Source organism: Corylus avellana, chromosome ca5, assembly GCF_901000735.1.
Source record: "Corylus avellana chromosome ca5, CavTom2PMs-1.0".
Taxonomy (NCBI): domain Eukaryota; kingdom Viridiplantae; phylum Streptophyta; class Magnoliopsida; order Fagales; family Betulaceae; genus Corylus; species Corylus avellana.
The window spans coordinates 19,759,462-19,786,329 of NC_081545.1; the positions used below are offsets into that span (position 1 = coordinate 19,759,462).

General features: G+C 36.0%; 2 protein-coding genes across 9 annotated transcripts; one reads left to right on the forward strand and one right to left on the reverse strand.

Moving 5' to 3' along the window:
- On the forward strand, positions 1-16,065 carry LOC132182981 (putative pentatricopeptide repeat-containing protein At1g16830). Of its 8 annotated transcripts, none has more exons than XM_059596361.1 (6): positions 1-2,158; positions 7,102-7,177; positions 7,276-7,377; positions 8,293-8,363; positions 8,623-8,719; positions 8,796-9,125. In XM_059596361.1, the coding sequence occupies exon 1, from the start codon at positions 95-97 to the stop codon at positions 2,093-2,095; it is 2,001 nt and encodes a 666-aa protein (XP_059452344.1). In that variant the 5' UTR covers positions 1-94; the 3' UTR covers positions 2,096-2,158; positions 7,102-7,177; positions 7,276-7,377; positions 8,293-8,363; positions 8,623-8,719; positions 8,796-9,125. The 8 variants fall into 8 exon arrangements, with proteins under 8 accessions (XP_059452344.1, XP_059452345.1, XP_059452352.1 ...); XM_059596362.1 differs by having other exon boundaries at positions 8,817-9,125; XM_059596369.1 differs by having other exon boundaries at positions 1-1,994; positions 2,088-2,158; positions 8,623-9,125.
- Positions 11,654-25,130, reverse strand: LOC132181907 (TMV resistance protein N-like). Its single transcript, XM_059595132.1, has 9 exons — positions 24,344-25,130; positions 23,882-24,141; positions 23,670-23,784; positions 23,483-23,550; positions 15,995-16,443; positions 14,611-15,712; positions 13,631-13,906; positions 12,624-13,544; positions 11,654-12,542 (listed from the first exon to the last, which is right to left on the reverse strand). The coding sequence occupies exons 1-9, from the start codon at positions 25,128-25,130 to the stop codon at positions 11,841-11,843; spliced, it is 4,680 nt and encodes a 1,559-aa protein (XP_059451115.1). The 3' UTR covers positions 11,654-11,840.
- Between the last annotated feature and the right edge of the window lie 1,738 nt (positions 25,131-26,868).

The window sequence follows — 26,868 nt, forward strand, 5'->3', positions numbered from 1 at the left end:
CGTTTGATCTGCCTTTCAAGGCTAGGTCCGAGGCGGTTTTCTTCCAATTATATGTCGCATTTGGTTTCTGGGAAAATTACAAATTTGCCTGGAAATGGTATGGAAATGTTATAGGTGGAATTTGCTACTATCAACCTCGAATCAACTCTTTATCACCACACCGCCCCTCCTTCTGCCACTTCGCTTCCTCTCAACAGCCACGGTATGCGTAACTAATCAAACTCCGCAGAAAATTTTCCGGGGAAATCAAGATAATCCCGAGAAAAATAAGCGCTTTTTCACTCATCAGACCGTACATTCCACCTTACTGGACTGTCCTTCTGATTTGATTGCATTGAGCTTCTTTTTATGGTTTGCTAAGCAACCCAACTACTTCCACAACACGACGGCGTTTGACCACATGGTTAGTGTGGTTAAGCGCCTTATGGAACAGTATAAAACGGTCGGGGGGGTTGTTAGGGGACTAGAGTGTGTTGGGTGTGTTACGAAGGCACGAACGTTTTTGCTTTTATTGAGGATTTATTGGCGTGGAGGAATGTATGACATGGTTTTTGAGGCTTTTGAGGAAATGCGTAGATATGGCTTTGAGCCCAATACGTTTGCGCGTAATGTGATTATGGATGTATTGTTTAAGATTGGGCGTGCCGATGTAGCTATTAAGGTTTTGAAGGAGACCCAGCTGCAGAATTTTTTGACATTTAATATTGCATTGTGTAATTTGTGTAAGTTGAATGATTTGGTTCGAATTCGGGAGGTTTTCAGGATGATGTTGGGAAAGGGCTATCATCTGAATGCCGAGACATTTGAGATGCTGTTGAATTGTTTTTGCAAGATGAGTAAGCTAGTTGAGGCATATCAGGTTCTGGGTCGAATGATTACTTTGGGAATTCCTATTCATGTGAATGTGTGGAGTATATTGGTCAATGGGTTTTGTCGGCTGCGCAAATTTGATATTGCGTGTGATTTAGTGGAGAAGATGGTTAGGACTGGTTGTTTTCCCAACGTTGTAACGTATACAACTTTAATTAAGGGATTCATGGAATCAAAAATGGTTGATGATGCGATCCAGATTTTAAATATCATGGAATCTAGAGGCCATGCCCCTGACTTGGTTCTATGTAATGTATTAATAGATAGTCTCTCCAAGGTTGGGAGGTATGATGATGCACTTGATGTTTTTGTAAGCTTACAAACACAAAATATGGCACCTGATTCTTATACGCTCTGTTCTTTGTTAACTACTATATGTTTGTCTAGGAGGTTTTCTCTCTTACCCAAGTTAGTCCTTGGAATTGTTGTAGAAGCAGACCTAGTGGTCTGTAATGCACTTCTAAATATTTTTGGAAAGGCTGGCTTTCCATATCTTTCTGTGGAGTTATATAATGATATGTTGGGTAGTGGTTTTACACCAGATAAGTATAGTTTTGTTGGATTACTAAGTGGATTATGTGAAGCCAGAAGAATTGATGAAGCAGTTAATGCGTACCATGGGATCCTCATGAATTATCCTGGTCAGGATGCTCACATCCATACTGTAATTATAGATGGGCTTATAAAGGTTGGTAAATTTTATAGAGCCATAAGGCTATTTAGGAAAGCCATTGCTGAGAAGTATCCACTTGATGTTGTATCATACACTGTTGCCTTCCGTGGACTTCTTAAGAGTGGTAGAACTGGAGAGGCTTGTACCTTGTATAACCAGATGAAGGAGGCCGGTATATCTCCCAATGCACATATGTATAATGTAATGCTCTCTCTTTTTTGTAGACAAAGAGATCTGAAAATGGTGATACAGTTGCTACAAGAGATGATTGGTGCAAGAATAGAACTGAGCTGCAATACTTCCTTCAGGTTATGTAATTTTCTTTGTAGATCATGCGATTCGAGTTCAGCTGTTACTCTGTTAACTGAGATGAGAGATTTGGGGTTGATACCTGATGAGGCAATGTGTGCTCTATTATCCAATCGACATGTCCAACATCTAAAAGTAGATGGTAAGCGCTATTCTTTGTTAAAAGGTTATTTGGAAAATGATCTGCTTGTAGACACATATGGCTCTGAAGACCTTTCTGATGTGGCTGCCTCAGTGGTTTGAGATTCATCTATTCTTTTCTCTATAATTCAAAGATTCATCTGATGTTTCTCAGGCATCCTGAAGGTGATATTGGTATCTATAATCCTTATTCTGTTTCCTTACTTATATTTGAATTTGACATGGTCTTCTGTTTTGTTTCCTTGTTATGTGTGTTATCACGTAATTTAGTTTTTTTTAGATGTCTTTTATATTTTAAAACATTGGCCATAATACATATTCACCTCAGATATTATCAAACTATAAAAGCCTGAACTGCTCTTGTGAGGGGTTTGAAAGAGAGCTAATGGTTTTGTTAACTGCTATTGAAGTGAGTCGTGGTTAGGAGGATCTGGTTAGTTCCCCTTCTTCTCATGCTAAGTCAGTGAATAGAGGCAGGCATGAATTAAAAAGAATTTCTTGTTCTATTAATTATGATCTTGAGGGTGCTTCTTAAGCAGAGATAGAGGTATGGTGAGAGGTTCTTCTTGTTCTTTATTAAGCCTGAAATTTTGTCTTGAAATGTTAGAGGGTTACATGTGAGGGGTAAACACTAGGGTTAGGAATCTACTCAAAGAATGGAAGATCAGCATTTTTTTTTTTATAGGAAACTAAATTGGAGTTTTTATCAAGGGTAAGGGTGGAGATGCGTAGCTTGTAGGGATGTCAATTTGGAGATTGGTGTTATTTAGATTTGAGAGGGGCTTCTGGGAGGGATCTTTTTAATTTGGGATTAGAGGGTGGTGAAAAAAATTGAGAAGTTTTTTTTCTTAGTTGTTGTGGGGGGAGATTTAATATTGACTTTGAAAGAAGGTTATTATGGGATGAATTGGCAAGATTGCTTAGTTGGTGGGATATTTCATGGTGCATTGGGGGTAATTTAAATATCATCCCCTTACCAATAGAGAGATTGAGCGATTCTTGTTTCTCTTTGGCTATGGTGGAGTTCTATGATTTCATCTTTGAACAGGGTCTCATGGATATCCCTCTGGTAGGAGGTAATTTTATGTGGTTTAATAATTGGGACCCTCCTTCGTGGTTCAGAATTGACAGGTTTCTTTTTTCCCCTGACTGGGATGCCCAATTCCCAAATGCCTCTTAGAGGATGCTCTCTAGAATTTTATTGGATCACTTTCCTATTTTGCTTGATCATGGAGTTGCCCAAAGGAGCATGAGATATTTTAAGTTTGAGAATATGTGGTTCAAATCAGAGGACTTTATGGAAAAGGGGCGCATTGCGCTTTTTTTGATATATACAACATTACTTATAAAAAAAAAAAAAAAAAAAATCAGAGGGCTTTATGGAAAAGATGAAACAATGGTGGCTGTCTTACAGTTTTCAAGGCTATCCTAATTTTATTTTGGCATGTAAGTTACTTTGAAAATTGACTTGAAGAAATGGAATGGGGAGATGTTTAGTAATGTTGAGAAGTAGAAAAAGTCTCTTTTGGAAGAACTCTGAGGTCTTGATGTTTTGGCTGAAGAAAGAACCTTATCTGATGTTGAGAATTTGAGAAAGGCTGAGATTATTAGTTACTTGGAGAGGACTAATTTAATGAAAAAAGTAAGTTAGAGATAGAAATTGAGGGCTTTTTGGTTAGGAGAGATAAGAATACAAAATTTTTCCACTGAGTGTCCTATTCGATCAAACGAAACAACACCATCAAATCTTTAGATATTAATGGCTCAATTTCTTCCAACATTTCAGATATTAGAGAGCATATTCTGCATTTTTACAATTGTCTTTACTTGCCAATTAGCTTTAACTCAAATGATACTTCCTCCCTTTGTAATAAGGTAGAGGGTGAGATTGTGGGTTTAAGTTCCATTGGGTTCGTGAGTAAATTACCTATAAAAAAAATTGTCTTTACTCTGAGCAGTTTAGTTGGCGGTCTAAGTTGGATGGTTTGTTTTTTGTTTCTATTGGTGAAACGGATGCTACTTGGTTGGAGAGAGCTTCCAAGGAGAGTGAGGTTTTTAAGGTGGTGAATACTCTGAATGGTGATAAGGCCCCAGGCCTTGATAGTTTCTCGTTGGCCTTCTTTTAGACTTGTTGGGAGGTTCTTAAAGAAGATTTCATGAATGTTTTAATGAGTTCCTGATAGAGGTAAGTTTGAGAGAAGCCTTAATGCAACTTTTATGCTTTTATTTCTAAGAAAGCAGGGCTGTGGATGTTACGGATTTTTGTCCTATTAGTCTAGTTGGAGGCGTCTATAAGATTGTTTCAAAGTTCTAGCTAACAAGCTGAAAATGGTTTTGGAGAAGGTTATCCCCAGACTCAAAGCTTTTATCAGACGGAGATAGATTTTTGATTTAGTCCTTTTTGCTAAGAATGCATTGACAGTAGACTCAGATTAGGGAAACTAGGTTTTCTATGTAAACTAGACTTAAAGAAGGTGTATGATCATATCAATTGGGACTTTCTATTGTATACGTCAAGGAGATGTGGTTTTGGGGAGAGATAGTTTGAGTGGATAGCTCACTGTATTTGCATGATGTGTTTCTTTATATTGATTAATGGAACCCCCTCTGGCTTCTTTAACAGTACTCGTGGCCCAAGACATGGGATCTTTTATCACCTTTGCCTTTTGTAGTTGTTATGAAGGCTTTTAGTAGAATCTTATCCGTGATGGTGAATAGGGGGCTTTTATTAGATTTTTTCGGTGGGGTAAAGAAATAATGATGAGCTCATTCTGTCTCATCTCTTGTTTGCGGATGACACCCAGATCTTTTATGAAGAAATCTAGATCACCTCTGTCGCTTGCGATGTCTCTTCTTATGCTTTGAAGTTGTGTTAGGTTTGAAAATTAACTTGGCTAAATCAGAGCTCCTCCCTATTGGTGCTGTGGAAGATGTTGAATGCTTGGCTTGTATCCTTATTTGTAGGGTTTCATTTTTGCCTATGAAGTATTTGGGTCTTCTGTTGGGAGCTTCTTTAAGGAAAAATTAATATGGGATGGTATTATTGAGAAAATGGAACGTTGTTTGGCAGGTTGGAAGCAACTCTACTTGTCTAAGGGTGGTAAGATCACTTTGATTAAAAGCACTCTTTCTAATTTCCCCACTTATTATTTGTCTATTTTTCCCATCCCTATTGGTGTTGCTATTCGTTTAGAAAAATTTCAGCGGGATTTCTTGTGGGGTGTTGTCGGGGATGAGTTTAAATAATATCTAACAAACTGATAAAAGATTTATACTCCATTATCTTCAGGTGGTTTGGGGGTTAGGAATTTGCATCTTTTTAATTGAGTTCTATTAGGGAAATGGTTATGGTGTTATGCCATGGAGAGAGAGGCTTTGTAGAGATTGGTTGTGGATGTTAAAGATGACATCATGTGGGGAGGGTGATAGTCTAATGTGCTTGTGTGGAAATATGTTAGGAGCGGGTGGGAAAGACATCCCCCAATTGATTAGATTTGAGGCGGGTGATTAATTGAGTTCTATTAGGGAAATGGTTATGGTGTTATGCCATGGAGAGAGAGGCTTTGTAGAGATTGGTTGTGGATGTTAAAGATGACATCATGTGGGGAGGGTGATATTCTAATGTGGTTGTTGGGCCTTATGGGATGGGGTGTGGAAATATGTTATGTGTGGGTGGGAGAGACTTCTCCAAATTGATTAGATTTGAGGTGGGTGATGGTGCCAAGATCAGATTTTGTCATGATCGATCTGTGGGGATCAGACATTGAAGGTAGTCTTCATGGATTGTGTAGTTATATCTTGCTCAAGGAGGCCTCGATGGCAAATCATTTGCAGTTCTCTAAAACATCACCTTTATCAAATCAGTGCATGATTAGGAGGTGGATTTGATTACCTCATATTATATTCTCTTGTATTCCCTAAGGTTGGACTCCTTCCACTAAGGAGGTTTTTGAGGTTAGATCTTTTTACAGTTCGCGAATTCCCCTTGATCACTCCTTTTCCTTGGAAGAGCATTTAGGGAAATAAAAGCTCCTTTGATGGTGACATTCTTTGTTTGGATGACAACCTTAGGGAACATCCTAACTATGAATAACTTGAGACACATTATAGTGGTGGACAAGTGTTGTACAGTGGGGAAACCATTGATCATCTTTTGCTCTACTGCGATGTATGTGGGAATGGATCTTCCCTTTTTTTCGGGATAGAGTGGGTCATGCTCTAATGGGGCGTGAAGTTGTTTGCTTGTTGGAGCATTCTTTGTTTGGATGACAACCTTGGGGAAGATCCTAACTATGAATAACTTGAGAGACACATTATAGTGGTGGACAAGTGTTGTATGTGTAAGAAGAGTGGGGAAACCATTGATCATCTTTTGCTCTATTTTGAAGTATGTGGGAATGGATCTTCCGTCTTTTTCGGGATAGAGTGGGTCATGCCCTAATGAGCCGTGAAGTTTGTTGTTGGAGAGGATAGTTTGGAAGACAATAGTTTAGTGGTTTGGAAGATGGTTTCTCTGTGTGTAATGTGGTGTATTGAGAGAGAACGTACTGCTCAAAACTTTGAAGGTTTTGAGAAGACGGTGATAGAACTAAAAGTCATTATACTTCATAAAACTGTTCTCGTTCCTTTAATTTGTAGAAATTCTTGAGATGTGTTATTTGTTTCCTTAATTACTTATAAAATAAGTTTGTACAAAATATAGTTGTTTCTCATTCCTAGAACCTCTATAATTTTGGTTATTGACTTTATTTAATTAGCAGTCTTCATGCTTTGCAGTTTTATTTTTTGACTGAGGATGAGATAACACAGAAAAATATATCGCTACTATATATGATATAGTATGCACAAATAATTTTTTTCATAGGGATCGAATCAATATTATGGGACCTTCCATGCATATTGATCAAAAAGTTTGGTTTTAAAATGCAAAGCACAACAACTAATTATCGATAACTTTTGCGTTTATTTTATTTTATTTTATTTTTTTATGGCTTAGAAAATTTATGATAAATGTGCAAGCATAAGCGGTAATGAAGTTTTAGAAAGTAAGGCTTGCTTTTGTAAATCTTCATGTGGTTGTATTGATTTATCTATTTTCATTGTTGCAGATGGATGCTGCTATTGGAGGATAAGTTTGCAGGAGTTCCTGAGATATATGTTTTTGGCACCAACCTAATGGAGATGGTAAAAGTACCTGGCCAAATTATTTTTCAAAATTATGGACAAAAGTTGAAATTTCTGTGGAGTTTATGATACATCCATTCCCCTTGTATTTGCATCAGCTTATGTGCTTAAGTGCTTCAGTTATGGTGTTGGAAGAGACCCCTCAAGTGCTGCATAGTTTGAGTTAAATAATTGAAGAATGGTTTCCAGGGTTCAGAAAGGTATGGAATCTTTTTCTTTTTCCTATTATTATTGTTAATAGTTTAGTAGTAAGAAGATTTGAGGGGGAAAAGAAGGGAGGAGGCTACAGGATTTTCCAAGAATCGAAACACGCTCTGATACCATGTTAATAGTTTGGTAGTAAGAAGATTTGAGGGAGAAGAGGACGAGGCTGCTGTATTTCAGCTTATTTTTAACCTAATACAAACATCCTAATATATAGGATTAGGGAAATATCACAATGACCAAACTACCCTCAAACCCTAATGACTTACTAATTCTAATAACTCTTCTAACAATTATTAATTTATTTTTTTGTAAAACAAAGAAATAACAGTTGTTTGCTCTCCCTTCTTTACTGTCGGACATGAAGCTTGCACATGTTTCATTTTTGCGTTACAAGTACTTGAAAGGAAAACAGTGATTAGTTTAGTGAATGTGGTCTACACACCCTTTTTGCTGTTATTGTCTCAAATTGTTTAGTTATATATTATATATACTATGTATGTGGTATTTATCTGAATAGGAGAGAGAGTCAGTTCTATTTCCCACATCCCCAGTGTTGCGTAGTCTATTAAAATATCTACCTACAGTTTGGGATCTGTCTAAATTTGGTGAATAAAGTACCCTGGATTGATTTTGGTAGGAGTTCAATTTGTATAGTGTAATTTCAGTTTAATTTTAATTTTAGAAAAAGTAGTAATTCAGGGGATAAATTTTCTGGGTTTTGTAGATCAGTTTCAATTTGTGTTTCCAAAAACTGTTCTACTCTCTGCAAATTTGACAACCACAGGACCTCACTCTCTTCAACTTTGCAAGCAAGCTTATGGCACATCTCTATCTCTCTCTCTGAATGTCAGTTATGGCTTTTGGTCCGAAATTATGTCATTATGACTGATATTTGCTTTGATTTGCAGACTTGCTCACCAATGTCTACAGTTGTGACCAGAGTTCACCATCAACATACATGTACAGCGACATGGAAATGGTATGTTGAATTTATTCTCTAAATCACTTGAACTGTTGTTTCGATCACTACCAATGTTTTGATGTGTTTTATCCGGTTACAATTTTCTTTTTTGCTGTGTTATTATTATTATTTTTTAAAAATTTTATTTTAAATGCTTGGCAATATTTATTTTTTTTTTAATTTTTTAATTTTTATCTTTCCATCATTTTCTTTGTTTCCAAATTGTCTCTCTTGTTTCTTGAATAATGATTGGAATTAATAGATCTTATGTATTCAGGAGTTCGATCTTGTGGATAATTTTTTGTTGAGTTTCAGCGTAGCGTCAAACATTTAAGTGTTCTTGGGGAGGAGTTGCTAATTTTAGCTTCAATGGAGTATGTTTCCACTAGAAACGATTTTTTTTAGTTTCTTGTCGGAATTGTGAGTTAGTTTACTATTTGATGGTGTTAGGTTTTGAATTGCCAAATTCAGTGACAAAATAGGTTCGTTTGCCAATAAGCGTATGGACGAGATGGTTATAATTGAGTCATCGAGACACTTGCCAACAATTACGTTTGCAGCACGTTCGGACGAGGTACAAATTCCAGATTTACAAAGACGCTCGTCGGAACGAGATGGTATATATATTAGGGTTGGCAATTTTGACACGACCCGTGAACCCGACACAAAAAAACAGGTATTGGGTTTGGCCTTATCGGATTCGGGTCTTAATCGGGTCTACCTGTTTAAGACTTGACTAATTTCGTGTTTGGCGGGTCGACCCACCAGACCCGGTTACTGTTCGGGAGGCGGGACTAAGTCTTCTGACGGGTACCCAAGACCCGGTTAAAAAAAAAAAAAAAGTCAAAAAATGAGCATATTTGTAGTGTTTCATAATTCATATCTTTAATTACATGAGATGAATCATGGATCCTTCAAGACTTCAAGTAGACAACACTGGGCATAATGGCCAATGGGAACCTAATTTGTAATGAATCTAATGATGTAGTTTTTAGTTTTGTTTTTATTTTTTATTTTTTATTTTTTTTATTATTATTATTATTTTTTTTAATTTTTAATTTTTAAATTTGAATTTTATTTATTTATTTATTATTATTATTATCTTTTTCTTTATTGCTATGATGGAAATGTCTTGGGAAATTTAGTTTGATCCATACTCATTTCATATATACACCATTATATATATATGTGAAATTTAATATGAATAGTAAAACACAGAACATCTAAACTGGTCATCATAGCAAATGAGTCTCCTTAAAGAGAAACTAAAATCATTGTTGCATTACATGGAATTATGGAAATGGACTATCTAATATTCTAATATTTATAGAGTTGAAAATTGCTAATTTTGTGAATGTTTTTATTAACAATTGTATTGGTATTCATGCATTATTATTACAATTTTTTTTTTTTTTTTAATTTAGGGTTTAGGGTTTTTAGTGGGTCGGGTCGGGTCGGGTTACCTGTTAAGAGAACGGGTCGGGTTGTGTCGTGTCTACCCAATATGACCTGTTTATTGTAAACAGGTTAAACGGGTTGTGTCGGGTTACTCGACTATTTCCATGTCATAATCGTGTCAGATCCGGTTACCCGTTTAACTAAATAGTTTGGTGTGGAGATTAATTTAGTTACAGTTTTGTTTAAGTATTTGAAGACTTATACGCGGCATTTGGTTTAAGAAATTTAGTATTTTTTTTTGTCAGTATCAACATTTTTGATGTACGGGAATTTGGATTTTTGGGAATGTGACTAAACTCGCATTTGGGAATAATTCCCGAGAATACGAGTCTGTTTGGTAACCTTGCTTTTAGATACTTAAATTCTCCCCTTACGGCATAAGAGTGGCCTGGCCTCTTAATCCGCCCTCTTTGGGCTCCTCCAAACTCGGTGTAATAACAATCAGCTCATTACTTCTAAATCAGCCCAATCCAAACCATTTAATGACCAAGTTTTATTCCTCAGTTATTCAAAATTCATATTAACCTCCAAAAATCATTCTTAGCCCAATTAAAACCCTTTAACACCTCTAAAAATCCTCCTTAGTAAAATAATAGCATGAAATAAAATACCACAATAACTTCAAAAATATGCCTTAACTCAAAAGATTACGAGTCCTACTTATCCCTACAGTAAATTGTTTTATTCGATTTTACCCAAAATTTTTATAATTTAGAGAACAGATCTTTTAAATTCGCCAAAACTAGCACTTCATTCTTAAAGTTTAATAAATCTTTCTTACTCTCAAAGAGGTAAAATTAGAGGTGTTACTCGGCAGCTCTATGACGCTTGCCGTAAACTTTAGGTAGTCCTGTGATAGTTGCCATAAACCTTCAGTAGCCTTGCGGTAGCAGCCATTAACTTTTAATGGCCTTGTGGTGGTGGCCATGAGCTTTCGATGACCTCGTGGTGATAGCAAAACATTGATGACTACCATGAACTTCTGGCAGCCCCACAGCGGCCACCAGAAATGTCAAATGGCCCTACAGTAGCCGCCCGTGTAACCTGCAATAGTTTTTATTTTTATTTGTTTGCTTTTATTTCGGAAAACTCTTTTCAATTTTTCATTTTTTAAAAACAGTTCTCAAAATTTTACAAAACGATTTTTCGTCTGTTGAGTTGTGTACAACACTTTAGTCAAATGTGGCTTCATTGAATCAATTTTCAAGTTTTACGTTTTCAAGACCCAAAACGATTCTAAAAACTTTACCGAACCCATGTCCAATGTTTGGTTTATTTCTAGGCATATGTACGAATTATTTATCATTTCCAAAATATCTTTATATTTCTCTCTTCAAATACATAAGGCTGTTTGATACAAAAATATTTAAAAATCAAACAGAAACGCAGATTGAAAAAGAAGCAATCTAGGCAAAATTGACAAACGTAGAACTTAAAGAAAAGTAACTAGAGAGAGAAAATAGTGGGAACAAAAACAAAAAAGCAAAGGAGAAAGGAAACTTATGCGTCCTCGAAGAACCAAAAGAGGCTCCACTAGATTTCAAAGAGTTTTTTAGTTGGCTTAGGGAGGATTTTTTTATTTTTTATTTTTATTTTTTTAGAAGGTTTGGAATTGAGAAAACAAGGATGTTTAGTACCCGCAATATTTTTGTCTTTTAGAAGGAAAAAAAAAAAAAAAAAACTTACTTCAAGGTGAAGGGAAGGTGGATTCCCATACTCGAGCGAGGAATCCACATTTCCAGCAAAAGGCAGTTGGGGAAAATGCAACCAAACAAGGTAATTTCTAGTGGTACTTGGAGACTTAAAACAAATACTTCATGATGAAAACTGGAAGATTTGAATGGCTAGTTTGCAATACTTTAGGACTATTATGCTTTAAATCTCCTAAATATCAGAAAGACAGATCAGATGGATTGTTGCCAACATCCATATGAACCTCCAAGGAATCATATCCATGCTATGTGACTTTGATACCAGAAAGAATCATGAAATGCAGTACTTGCTTTGTATGTCTATTATGATGTTAGCTTTCTTTCTTCAACTCATTTCAGTATTATCATCACACCTCATTCTTTTAGCCTCTCGATCATCGTCAAAGCAACCATGGCTTGATTCTGCTTTATCATCTGCACTATGTTCACACCTCAATCTTTTGGCCTCTTGTTCATTGCCAAAGCAACCATGACTTGATTCTGCTTTATCATCCCAAAGGACTCTTTTAGACCCGGTCGCAGCCTGATCTGGAGACATATCTTCATCATCAGTAACAACAATGGCATCCTTATTCGATGTAGAGGCATAATGTATCATTTTTCCATCAATAACCTTGTCGTATATTAGGCGAACCCCTGTCTTCTTAACATCGATTCCTGAGCCAAAATCCACGATAACTTCTACTTCGTCACCGGTGTCCAAATTGAAGTTACTTTTAGGAAAATTGGCTTGCCACATGTGATCTTCATGGGAGATTACTACATCAATTGTTGCTGGGCTTCTAGTCTGAATTGTAGTCTTGGTATAATTGATTACTGAAATGCTCGGAAGATCTTCAGCTATTATCTTGTCAAGACATGATGAATAAACAATGCATACAGTGAACCCTTCAATATTACGATTACTAATACAAGGCACTTCAAAACAAACGGAGGGTCCCTCATCCTTAAAAGTAAACCTTTCGGGAATATCATTGCCAGGGAGAAAAATGCCAAAAATATTATGAAATCCACTCAGACTCCATTCCTGTACCATCAAAAGCATGATGTATATAAGTGGTACTTTGAAAAAAAATAAGTATTTGAGAGAGAGAGAGAGAAAGAAAACCTGTAGGATGCTTTGCTTAAAAGTATTTGTTAAACTGCTGCACCCTTCCATGTGAATGACGCCAATGGATTTCAACAACTTATCTAAGCCTATAATCTCGACTAATTTATTGCAATTAGTGAGGGACAAAGATGCCATATTTGAGATATTTGATAGATTTGGCATTCTTTCCAACGCCATGCAGTTTGTTGCATACAAACCTGTCAAACTTGGTGGTAAATTTGGAATTGATTGAAGCTTTGTGCAATAATCCAAAGTGAGAGTTTGAAGCTTTGAAAGACCACCAAGGCTCGATGGTAGGCTATGAAAATGATTGTTTTGTAGATCTAAAGATCGAAGAGAGCATAAACTCCCAAGATCTTTAGGAATTGCATCATCTGATAAATTGCAATCTCTGAGACATAAATCTCTTAGTGAATTCAAGCCTTGTAGTGAAGCAGGCAAAAGATTGATTGACTTGGGAGTTTTCCTTGGGGATATCCAAGACGAAAAGAGTGAAGGGAGTGACTTAGATGGTGATCCTTTACACCCACACAACGACAAGTGTTTAAGGTTCTTCAGTTGTACTATGGTACATGGCACTTGTCTTATAGCAGTGTTATCTGCAAGAAAAGTTGTCAAGGATTCCATCTCCCCCAATTCGTCAGTCAAATTGTCAATTTTAGAACAACCAGAAAGAATGAGAGTTTGAAGAGACTTCAACCTATAAAAACTCATTGGCAGACTTTCAAGACTTCTGCAATCTTTTAGATTTACCAAAACAAGATTATTAAGATCTCCAATGGATTGGTGAACCTCAAACAAACTTGTACAATCTTTGAGTATTAATTTCTCAAGATTAGGGAGTCTCGTAAAGTTAGGAGTCTTAGTGAGGTAATGGGAATAACTGAGATTTAGAAACTTCAACTTCTCGAACAGTTGCTGAACAAAAGAGAAAAGAAAGAAACAAAAATATTAGCCCATAAAATGTCAAAACTTATGGCTTAATGGTTATGGGTATAATATACCTTTGAATTTTTCCAAGCTTGTGTGAGATTGCTATATCGTAAGTCAATCGCAACTAGGTTTCTTGAGTAAAAGTTGTCTGGCAAAAACTTTAGTGGGAACCCGTGCCAACGGAGCCACCTTAACTCTTTGGAAAGATGTTCATAATCTCCAGTGAGGCGTACATGATCAAGTTGAAGTAATCTCAATCTCTGCATCTTTATAAATGCATCTGTACTGAAATTCATCTTACTTAATCTTGGTAATTTTAAAGAAAGTCCTTCAACTGCTTTTGTTCCCTGCTAAGAAAAAGATTTGTGTGGTGCAATTTTAAAGGGGTTATATTAGAGTTGATATATATATTGTAACTAACACTTTATTTGCAAATACCTTATAAACTTTAAAAAGTGACAATAAACCCCTTAAACTATGCCACACTTTTAAGTTACTGTCTCCGTTAATTTGGATGAAAATTTCTCCATGTGACCAAATTGACATGTTCAAACTATGATACCCCGCTTAGATGTGTAAAAATACAATTATGCCCTTAAAAAAGACTACCATAGCCCCTTGCCATGGAGATTCACGGGCCAAATCACGGCCTAGCTGTGGGTCATTATGGCCATACGCCCACGACCTGGCTGTGGGTCTCCGTGGCTGGGACCCATGATGACCCACGGCCTTGGGTCTAAAGGAGACTCACGGTTAGGCTGCTTGTCTCCATAGGTAGGGGAGGCCGTGGGTCTCTGGCCATGGAAAACCAAGACCATGGACTCAATGGTCGCAGGTTCAAGTCCTGTTATACCCAAACCTACCTTACACTACTATTAGTAAGGAGAGAAAATCAAAATAGAAATTTTAATTTAAGAGATAAATTGCAATAACTTAAAGTTCAGAGGTGATTTGAAATAGGTTAATGATTAAGGGGTAAACTATAATTTATCCTTTACTTTTTTTTTTTTTTTTCAAAAAAAAAAAAAAAAATTATAGTTAAAGTTTTTACCTCATGTTTTACCAATATATCAAGTGCATCCTCATGTAGCCATAATCTACTACACTTTCCCGGTATTTTGGGATATTCTTCACGAACAATTTCTCTTCCCATGTCTCGAAGCAAATCATGCATTATGAGCTTGTTTCTCTCACCAATTGAAAGAAGACACCGCTGAATGAGGACACTAATTCCAATCTCTGCAAAAAAACCACATGCATCTAATATTTGTATAACATAGTTTTTGTCCATTCCGATAAAGAAACATGATATATCAAGGAATATATCCTTTTCAGTATCATCGCTTAGTGCATCAAAGCTTATTCTAAGCTTTTTCTGAATTTGATCATGAGGGATCCTTTTTAATTTTTCCAATGCGCTTTTCCATTCCCTTATGCTCCTAGTGAATAGAAAAGAACCCAAAACTTCAAGAGCCAATGGTAATCCTTTAGAATAAGCAATGACACTTCTTGACAAGTCCATAAAATCTTCGGTGGGATAACTATTCCTAAAGGCATGCCAACTAAAGAGCTCCAGAGATTCATTTTCACTCATTTCTTTGGTTGCATATACTCCATCCACTTCAAGTGCCTTTAGCAATTCCTCATTTCTAGTTGTTATAATAATTCTACTTCCTGGGCCGAACCAATCACGACTTCTAGCTATGGCATTGAGTTGCTCCAATTGGTCTACATCGTCAAGTATAACAAGTACCCTTCTATTGCGAAGTCTTTCTTGTATCATAGTAATTCCTCTATCAACATTATTTACCTCTATCTTGCCTGTCTTCAAGATATCAGAAAGAAGTTGCACTTGTAATCGAACTTGACCATGATGTTGCTTAGAAGTTTCCCTAATATTTGCAAGAAAACTTTTACCTTCAAAGCTATGAAAAAATTGGTTATATATGGCTTTAGAAAGTGTTGTTTTCCCCATTCCTCCCATTCCCCAAATTCCTACAATGCGAACATCATTGGTTCCAACCCTTAGCAATGAAGTGATGTCTTGCACACGAGAATCTATTCCAACTGGATAGAGTGTGACATATAAGTATGTGCTGTTGAGTTCCCTTGAAATCTCTTTAACAATTCTCCTAATAAACTTGGCTTCTTGCCTGCAAATTATTTGGGAAGTTAGGTATGGTAAAATCCAACAAGTAAGCATTTGAATATAGTAATATTTCATGATGACATATTCTCTGCTTCTATTATTCATAGCAAAGCTTTGATTAGTTTTTTATTACTATTTCTTTGGGAAAATTTGGACATAAACTCTTTAACATTTAGTCTTATTCTTTTAGTTCCATCCTATTATTATCATTATTTTTGTCCATAAAATTTGAAATCTAAAGGAGTAAAGTCAAAGATCTAAAAATGATTGGCTAGAGCACACTTACCCGTTTGTAGTGTTTCTTAGATCCCACCCGGACAAATTAGCAGCCTCAATCAGAGCTCTCCTCCACCTGAGCACCTTGTCTATGTCCAACAAGTAACGATCTTCATGTTCCGAAAATGCTTGTGCAAAACTACCCGTTTGGTTGCGCACATCTGAGGGTTCAACATCGTAGAAAATAGGCAAAACCAATTGCCTCACCGTTCTTTGGCACTCCATGATCTTCACAAGTTCTTCCAGGCACCACCTGGAAGCTGCATAGTTATTAGAGAAGACAATAACAGAGATTTTCGACCTTTGTATTGCCGACAAGAGTTCGGATGTAATATCCTCTCCTCTTTGGAGCTCGTTGTCATCTCTGAAGGTGTTGATTCCAGCATCTCTTAGAGCAAAATAGAGGTGGTCGGTGAAATTCTTACGTGTGTCTTTGCCTCTAAAACTCAAGAAGACGTCGTAGGTCCAGCTGGGATGGGAGGAAGAAAGATGAAGAGAGGAAGGCACCGGCAGCCATGGCCCAAGGAGAGTTGGTGTGAAGTGGTATATAGCGAAGGAGACGGAGTGCACAGGGCAGTGTCAACTTCCAAAAGCATTATTTATTCCCATCATTGGGCGTGGAATCCAACTTGTACGCGTGAACAACTTCCCTTTTCTTTTTTTTTTTCTTTAGTATACCCCAATGGGAGAGGAGAGTCAAACTTCTTTTTTTGTCGGGCTTGCTTTCTTTTCTTTCTTATTTGTTTAGGTAAAATTTATTTAACCCCTAAACTACCAGTATTATAATGATAATTTATCCTTCAAATTATTAATTGGGACAATTCATTCCTCAAACTACCAAAATAATGACAATATACTTCTACTTTTAATAAAATAACAAAATTACCATTATTAAAATAAAAACAAAAATATTAAAATTTAATTTTTTTTTCAAAATTTTAAGGGTATTTTTGTCTTATTGAAAATTATATAGGGGTAATTTCGTCACTTTGCTAGCATTGAGGGTACATTAATTATCATCGTTTTGGTAGTTTGGAGGGTAAATTGTTACAATTGATAGTTTGAGGGTAGTTTATCAATGGGATGGTAATATGAGGGGGTTAAGTCAACTTTACCCTATTTGTTTTTGTTTTTTTCTTTGTAAGTAGACAAGTTTCTCTTCCGTTTTTTTTTTTTTTTTTAATGGCATATTAGACTTAGTCCATAGTCCATGACGTTTTTTGTATGACCATGGATTTATTATTATTATTATTATTGTTTTTTTCCCAATTACAAATTCAAATCCCAGTGCGGATCTGAAGATAATTGATTGCGGTGGTTTAATTTCTTCAAAATCGGGCACGAAAGTCAACAGAAAGCCCAAAATCCTCCACAATTTTCATCAACACTATTCACTAGCTGGCACGTATAATTATCACTACTTTTGAAAACAAAAAAAGAAATAAAAAAATAAAAATCATAATAATTACTATTTTACTATTTTTTTCCTCTATATTGGTCAATGATTGCCTCAGGCCTTTAGTTAGCGAAACAAGTAAAAGAAATTGATAAGCTAAAATTTTTACCTAATTATTTTATTAATTATATATTGTCACATTAGATTGTAGATACTTTGTAGTACCTGTGAAAATATAGAATAAGGGAAGAAAATTTGTAAAGAAAGAAGAAGAAAGGGAAGGAGAAGAATACAAAGATAAAATATAAGACTACATTTTGTCTGCATTAAATTCGATAATTTGAATATTAGAAGAGAGAACAATACCTAGCATATGAAGGGAACACATCCCATAGATCATGGAGTGAATCATGGGTTGAGGGACTGCTAGGTCTGCTGATGGAAAGTAATATGCAATCCCATGAAACATGGAGGAAGAAATCATGGGATTGTTGCCTTGCTTGAATATGCTTGGGATTGTTGCTTTGCTTGGATATATTTGACTTGTACAGATTTTATTTTCTAACCGTACCTTCTAACACCACTCGTTTGTTAATACGCCATTCATATACCTCCTCAAGAAGGAATATATATATATTTTTGCTTATTTATTTATTATAGGGTTAAATACTAAAAATTCCCCTAGGGTTTGGACACTTAATTTTTTCTCTCTAGGTTTTGATTTGTATCACAGGAGGTACCTGTGGTTTTGATAAATGCCAAATTGATCCTTCTATCCATTGACTGCTAGTTGACTTAACGGAAGTCCACGTCATTGACACGTGGACCAATTAAAATTCGACACCTGGCATAAGTGGCCACGTCATCAGTGATGACGTGGCCATCTAACTAAATTATTTATTTTTTTAAAAAAATATTTTTTCAAAAAAGAAAAAAAGAAAAAAAAAATTCCGGCCACCCTCCTATGGCTAAAGGGGTGGCCAAAACCACCCCCAATGGTGGTTTGGGGGTGGCTCGATCACCCCCATGGAGCCAAAGGGTGGGCCGAAACCACCATTGGGGGTGGTTTCGGCCACCTCCTTGGCTCCATGGGGGTGGCCGAAACCACCCCCAGTACCCACTGGGGGTGGTTTCGGCCACCCCCTTGGGCACCAAGGGGGTGGTTCGGCCACCCTCAGTGGGTATTGGGCGTGGCCAGATGGGGGTGGCTGTAATTTTTTTTTGAAAAAATATATTCTTTTTTATTTTTATTTTTGAAAAAATAAAAAATTTAATTAGTGGCCACGTCATCAGTGATAACGTGGCCACTTATGCCAGATGTCGAATTTTAATTGGTCCACGTGTCAGTGATGTGGACTTCCGTTAAGTCAACTAACAGTCAATGGATGGAAGGACCATTGATCTTTATCAAAACCACAGGTACTGTGATACAAATCAAAACCTATGAGAAAAAAAATAAAGTGTTCAAATCCTAAGGGGTTTTTTAGTATTTAACCCTTTATTATATTTAAAAGAAAATCTTATATTTATAGATCATTGGAACATTACGCTCTTAGTTTCCAACAACGAACATTACAAACTACTTTGAGAAATGCTACGTGCTCTTCTAGTGTTCTCCTGATATTCTCCCAACTGTGATGTGGCTTTTAAAATCACCGTTGAATTTAAGATTATTATTATTGACTTTTAATCTTTTATTGTAGATTTTGAAGCTAATATTTTACGTCACTTTTTGCTTTGCTTTGCCTAAAATAATTATGTTACGTTTAGTAAGCGGAACGACTATTTCATTAAGAAAAATGAATAGTTTCTAAACTTTCTATTATATAGGAATGGAAGAATGCATAATAGACTAGCTTTGATATTAGAGCAACTCCAACAACTTCTCTAAAACTACTCTTCTCCAACTGATTATGCATCTGATTATCTAAACCATGATTTTGCTACGGTGATCATTCAAAGGTAAATAATCACTGTTCACAAAAATGTTGACATTGTTTATTGTTTCTCTTTCCTTTCCTCTCTCTTTGTTGCCCAATCTCTTTGGTCTGGGTTCATGCAAAACATGTTCCTCACTCTTCTAGCCCAAACAGTTGGTCAACTGAAACACAAAGGAAATCTAACCCAAAATTCTATTGCAGAACAAACACCCATCTGGCTTTTGCTGCTTCTGGGTTTGTGGTGGTGTGAGTGGGAATCAAAGGGTTGAGAGAGAAGAAGAGGAACAAATTAAGAGTTTTGGGAGGAATATAATAAAGAAGGTAGGAAAAATAATATTTAAATAGAAATAGAGAAGATAATGAGAAGTGTGTAAAGAAAAGACATTAGTTAAAATATAGAATTTTACTTTTGATCAGCTATTTTACGTAATGATGTTAGAGATGCTCTTAGAATATACTCCAACACTTGGAGTAGCCATTCTCATTACCCATGAGATCGAGAATGACTATTCCAAAGTTATTTGTTTCTTCCATTTTTAATCAAAGTTGTGTTGAGAAATAGTCCCACATTACCTGTGGACAAGATCTTGGGCATGTTTATAAGGAATCAGCAACCCTCTCTTATAGAACCGGTTTTATGAGATGAGTTAAGCCCACAAATTTTTTCATGGTATCAGAGCCTATCCTGCAGGTGAGAGAGAGTGTTGAGAAATAGTCCCACATTGCCTGTGGACAAGATCCTGGGCATGTTTATAAAGAATGAGCAACCCACAAATTTTTAGGCTCTCGATTGTTGTCAAAGCAAACATGGCTTGATTTTGTTTTATCATTAGGATTTTGTTCACACCTCAATCTTTTAGCCTCTTGTTCATCATTCAAGCAACCATGGCTCGATTCTATTTCATCATCACAATGGTTTCTTTTAGACTCGATCGCAACCTGAGCCTTAGATGCATCTTCATCGTCCCTAACAACAATGACATCATTATCCGATGTAGAGGCATAATGAATCATTTTTTCATCAATATCCCTGTCGTATATTAGGTAAAGCCCTATCTTCTTAACAATGATTTTTGGCCCAAAATCTGCTTTAACCTCTACTTCGTCGCCGGCTTCCAAATTGAACTCACTTTTATCAAAATTGAATAGCCAAATCTGATCTTCATGCGAAAATTCCAGAGTAATTCTACATGACCTGTCATTTTGCTCAATGGTACTCTTGGTTTTATTGATTAAGAAAATGATAGGAAGATCTTCGGTGTACCCTATCTTGGAATAGTGACATGATGAATAAACAATGCATAAAGTGAACCCTTCCATATGACGATCAATGATGCGAGGCACTTCAAAACATACAGAGCATCCCTCATCCTTATACGTATACCAATCAGGTATGTCATTGCCAGGGAGAAAAATGCCAGCCATACTACCAACTCCACTCAAAGTCCATTCCTGTAACCACCAAAAGCATTATATATATAAGTAGTGTTATAAAAAAATGAGAGAGAGAACCTGTAGGATGCTTTGTTTAAAATTATTTGTTAAATTGCTACACCGTTCTAGGTAAATCAAGTCAATGCGCTTCAACATCTTATCGAAGCTTGGAATCTTGACTAATTTATTGCAGTTACTGAGGTACAACTCTACCAAGTGTAATCTATTTGATAGATTTGGGAATCTTTCCAATGCCGTGCAGTATGATGCATCCACCCTAATCAAACTTGGTGGTAAATCTGGAATTGACAGAAGCTTTGTGCAATAACCCAAAAAGAGATGTTGAAGCTTGGGAAGATCACCAAGGCTCGATGGTATGTAGGCGATGAAAATGATTGTTTTCTAGATATATAATTATATATATGGATCAGGACCCTGTCGTCAATTATATATATATATATATATATATATATATATATATATATATATATATATACACACTATCCTTGATAATGTTGTTTTGATTATCGTATTTAAGAGAAAGAAAAACACAATTAATGCATGAAAAATTTTCGGGACCTCCCGACTTTGAGTTTTCCCAATCATTGCATATATTTTAAATTAACATAAAAAGTACTTTTATTAGGTTAAATGATGCTAAAATATAAGATGGCCGGATATAAATTGGTAAAAGATAACCACATAAAAATGTCATCTAGTATAGGCAAATTAACCTCAATCTGATAGGTAAAGAACCCTCTGCATGCATTAATAAATTTCAACGACTCAAAATTGACAAGGAAGGGTCAAACATATCATAAGTTCAATTACAATAACTATATTAAATACAAAGAACAAACATGATATTTAAAGTTGGTCGTTAGTTATTCCACCATTTTCTCTTTTTTGCTTATTCCACCTTTCATGATCTCTTTTTGGATTTTCTCAAATGTTGTAACACTTCTTTAACCTCCACATTCATGTTTTGAAGAAGTGGCAACATGACTTCAGCGGTTTTCTTGGTCTCTTCTAGACTTTTCTCCTCTTTCCTCATCTCTTCTAGAACTTCTTCTCTTTCATCGTCTCCGCTAGACTTTTCTTCACTTCTAAAATTTTTTTCTTGGTCGCGTCTACCTTTTGTAAGATTTATACTCTCCACATACATGTTTTGAAGTTGCACTTTAGAGGTTTTCGACTCATCCTTGTAAAACAGCATAACAGCTAAATTAACACAATTCAACATACCACATGCTGCCAGTACTTCATTGCTTACCATCTGCCCAAAGAAAGGAAATAATAAATCATTGCTTTCATGACATATTTGACAATTATAACATACAGCAAAATGATACTACATTCCAAAAAAAAAAAAAAAAAAAATTAAAAGTTTGGTACGCGGAATGACTATTTCATTAAGAAAAAAAAAATAGCTTTAATTGAAAATTGAAGGCGGTAGAATGAAATAGCCATTATCATTGCAAATGAGGGAATGATTTTGAAACATTCCTTTAAATTGAGGAAATGAATAGACATTCCTTAATTATAGGAATAGATATTTCTCATGGGCAATGGGAATGGATATTCCAAGTGTTAGAACCTTATCATATACTCTAACATCAAAACTATTTTATTCAACCTTTCTTCCATTCATAATAAAAGCTATTCCCTTTTTCTAATAGAAAAGTGATTCGGGGTACCTCTAACTATTTGTAAACCTATAAAAACTTTCACCTAAATTCATTTCAATCTACAAATAAAATACAAAACCCTAATTTTCAAAAGTATGGAAAGAGGTAACTAATATTCCTTACCCTTGCTAGCTATGACTTATGTCAACCACCAGGGAGATTGACAGTAAGGATAATGATCTTCAGCTAAAATCAATGGATAATCATGTCTCAGTTAAAAACAACAGAGAGATAATGTTCTTTAGCAAAAATAGACATGGTGAATTTCATCCAAAAGCCAACAAACCTAAACCGCCATTTATAGAAAAAAAAAAAAAAAAAAACACAGAAACCCAAGGCAAAGAAGACAAGCAAATCTTCAAACACATCATGCATGTCAGAAAAATATTTAATGTACATGAATTAGCCTATGAACATCTTAGTACAGTCAATCACAACTTTTTGGTCCATCCATGTCTAGCTAGGGTGCTTAATTTTGGCACGGTCAACAATGTTGTCGAGACATTTAATGTTTCATCAAACATGGGACAAAATGCAGTTTATTACGTAATGTATCAAAATGTAATTCTAAAGAGAAATTGGTATTTTTCAATCTTCTCTTATTTATTTTTATTCATATATTTTTTTTTTCAAATTTATTATTGAATGACAGAGAAAAGAAAATTTGAAAAGAAAATGAATGGGAGATGGAGGAATATAGAAGGTCTCAATTCTAAATACTTAACTTCCATTTCATTTCTATTCTATTGAGCTAATATGGTAGACCCATTAGACCTTAATATATATATATATATATATATATATATATATATATATATATATATATATATATATGAGGGGGAGGGGTGGAAGCGCAGTATGCATATAGATGCAGGGGAGAGGGGAGGTGATAATAGATGTAGAAAATAAGCAGTTGTAAATCAAAGCAATAGAACCGACCAATGTGGCGGTATGACAATGGTATAATCAAAATAAACAACTGATATTAAAAGCAGTTGATAAAACTTAAACTCAGAAAACAGATAATCGTTCTAGATTATATGATAAAAACCTTTACAGGAGTAAGCGTTCGGACTTACTGAAGTAAGGATAGAAGAAGAAGAAGAATCTAAAGGGAAATGGCTGGAGGATAGAGTGTTTCAGAGAACCTCTTAAAATGCCTCTGCCTTACAAAGGGGGAGGGGAGCCCGTTATATAGGCTGAGCAAAAGTATAAACAGTAAATTACAATCATGAGCCGCGTTCATGCGGTCAAAAGCAAACAGTAAAAAGTAAACAGTAAAGGCACGTCTGGCGCCAGTCTGACCAGTGAAAACATCAATCTGAAACAGTAGCTGTCGGCACTGTAGTGTCGGCAGACAAATCTTGAACAGTGAGTGAACAGTGCATCTGAACAGTAATCCTGCGCGTGTCATCCGGACATGAACAATAAAAGTGAACAGTGATATTGCACAGTAACTCCAAATAGTCATGAACAGTGATCCGTCTAAGATCAAATGAGAACCAAATACTCTGAGACCAGCCGTCAAGAGATGGACTCTTCTGGCCGTTATGGAGCCAGTCTTGGAAACCCAAATTATTCTTTATCATCAAGAGGACCAATAGAGTCAAGATAAGTCTGAATCCATTGCTTCTTTTTAGAACAATATTTGGGAACAGGAGGAGGAGTAGGTGCAGAATAAGGCACAATGGCATCATATCTGCGAGTCATAAGTTCAACTTTTTTAACAATGGGACCAATTTTTGGAGACATTGTCCAAGTCTTGCATTGAAACCAGCGTCTTTCAATTTTTTCTTGGTTTCTGGCATATTTCCATTTGAGAAACCAAGGGATTCTGAATTCTCTGGCAAAATAAAGCATGGGAGAAAAAATAGGGTTGTAATGGGCAATAAAGCCTTTACAGCCAACATGAGAAGAGAATAAGTGAAAAGCATAAACAAGAGGATCAGGAAGAACATCAATTGTTAGGCCAAAATAATCCCACCAATGTTTGAACCAAGGGGGAAGCAGGCAATTGAAATCTTCAATGAAAGTAATGAACCAGAAGTGTTTGGATTCCGGGTTCTGGTAAAGCATAAAGCGAAACCAGGCATTGACATAATCATAATATGAAAAGCAAACTGGAGAATTGGAAGAGGGAAGAAGTTGAGATGGGTGGGAGCCCCATTCTTCAACGGAAATGAATTTGACAATATAGGCAATAGTCCCAACAGCCGTTAAAGGGTTGTCTTTCTTGGGAATAGACCTAAATTTGATAGAATTGGTTTTGACCAGTATATCAGTGAAAAATGGCAAATCTTTCAGAGGATGCTCAGGAATCCAATGAAAATGAGCAGGGAAATAATTGAAGGCTAATTGTCCAGGAGTCCTGGAGAGATCTTGGGAAGAAAACAAATATTGAGAAAATGGAAGGGTAACCCAGGGGAAAGATAAAACAATTGGATTAGAATTTGGTTCCGTCTGAGAACCAGGTTGGGAGCTGGATTCTGTCTGGGAATCTGAAGCAGGAGGAATATAACCATGAAATGCAGAAGAATCTGACTGGACAATAAGTGGGGATTTCCCAAAAACTGTTGAAGTATGGGTTACAGGTTCACCAAGGAAATCAAGGGGAATCTGATCAAGAGGGATGGAGGGACAAGGCTTCAAAACAGAGTTAACCTTTTCCTTTCCCTTGTTGCTGGCCATTGTGGCACTGCAAGAATTCACGGGTAAGAAAATCAGGTATTGAATTGTTTGAGCCTTTGATCTATTCAATATCAAAATCAAAAACACTCAAAATAGCTTGCCATCTGGCAAAAATCTGTTTTGATGCAATGTTTTCAACATCTTTTTTCAAAATATATTTAGCAGATTTACAATCAATTCTCAAAAGAAATTTTTGATTGAGTAAATCAGACTGAAATTTAGTAATGCACAAAACAACAGAAAGTATTTCTTTCTTAATAGTACTGTAATTAATCTGCGCAGAATTCCAAGATCCAGAATGGAATCGAACAATTTGTTCAGAAGATTCTGGGTTAGACTCTGACAAAATAACTTGTTTCAGGATACCTCCAAAGCCAATATCGGAGGCGTCAGTATCTACAATCTTGAAAGAATTATCAGAAGGAATGCCTAGACATGGGAGAGTCTTAACATGGAGTTTGATTTCTTTGACAAGAGAGGTATGGATATCAGTCCAAGGGGGAGGATTGCCTTGCAATCTTTCAAATAAAGGTTTACAATGTTTTCGTAAATCCTTGTAGAAATCAGCAATATAATTCAGAGAACCAAGAAATCTTTGAAGCTGTGATTTCTCAGTGATAACATCGGGGAATTTATCAGCAAATTGAATCGCCCTGTCAATAGGACGAATCTGACCTTTAGAAATATCAAACCCAAGAAACCTGATTTTATCTTGGAAGAGTTTGATCTTTTTGGCAGAAACAACAAGCCCGTTATATCGAATAGTTTCTAGAAACGATTTCAAATGTTTCCAGTGTTCATCGATGGACTTTGAGAAAACAAGAACATCATCAATATAAACAATGGTGAAATGACCGAATGGGTTGAAAATATCGTTCATGATATTCTGGAACTCACTCGGGGCATTTTTCAAACCAAAAGGCATAACATTCCACTCATAGTGACCAAAAGGGGTAGTAAAGGCCGTTTTGTACCTATCACTATCCTTAATCTGGACTTGCCAAAAACCCGACTTTAAATCGAACTTAGAGAAGACAACAGCGTCGTTCAGACGACTGACCAAATCCTTCCTATTGGGGATAGGATACCTAATCCATTCTAACACATCATTGAGGGGCTTGTAGTTAATGACTAACCTTGGGGCACCTCGTTCTAACTCAGCATTTTTCATGACATAAAAAGCAGCACAGGACCAAGGGGACTTACTCTTACGAATAATACCCTTAGCAAGCAAATCAGCAATTTCTTTTTGACAAAATTCTAAAGTTTCGGCATTCATTTGAATGGGCCTAGCTTTAGTTGGAATTTTGTTTTCAGAAAAATCTTTAATATAAGGCAAAGAAACAATATGCTTTTTCCTATGCCAAAAAGCATTAGGAAGGTCAGAACAAACAGAATCAACAATCAAGGTATTGAAAGCAGAAATTTTTGATTGCAAAAGCTCGTCCGAGAGCTGTTCAGCAATCTTCTTATACCTTAATTCGTGTTTGAGGAAATTGAGTTGTTTATGTTTAGCAGAGACTAAATTTAAACAACCGTTATCAATTTCAGATCTAGTGGCAAAAGGAAATTTTACTTCAAATCCCATCTTAACAGTTGAGACACCAGTGTCATCAATTGTTATGGGGTAAAGCATGGCAATGAAGGGTAAACCAAGAATGACTCTATCAGTCATATTTTTAACCAAAACAACAGGGATATGAAAGCAAACATTGTTCTGACAAACATGAACATTGTT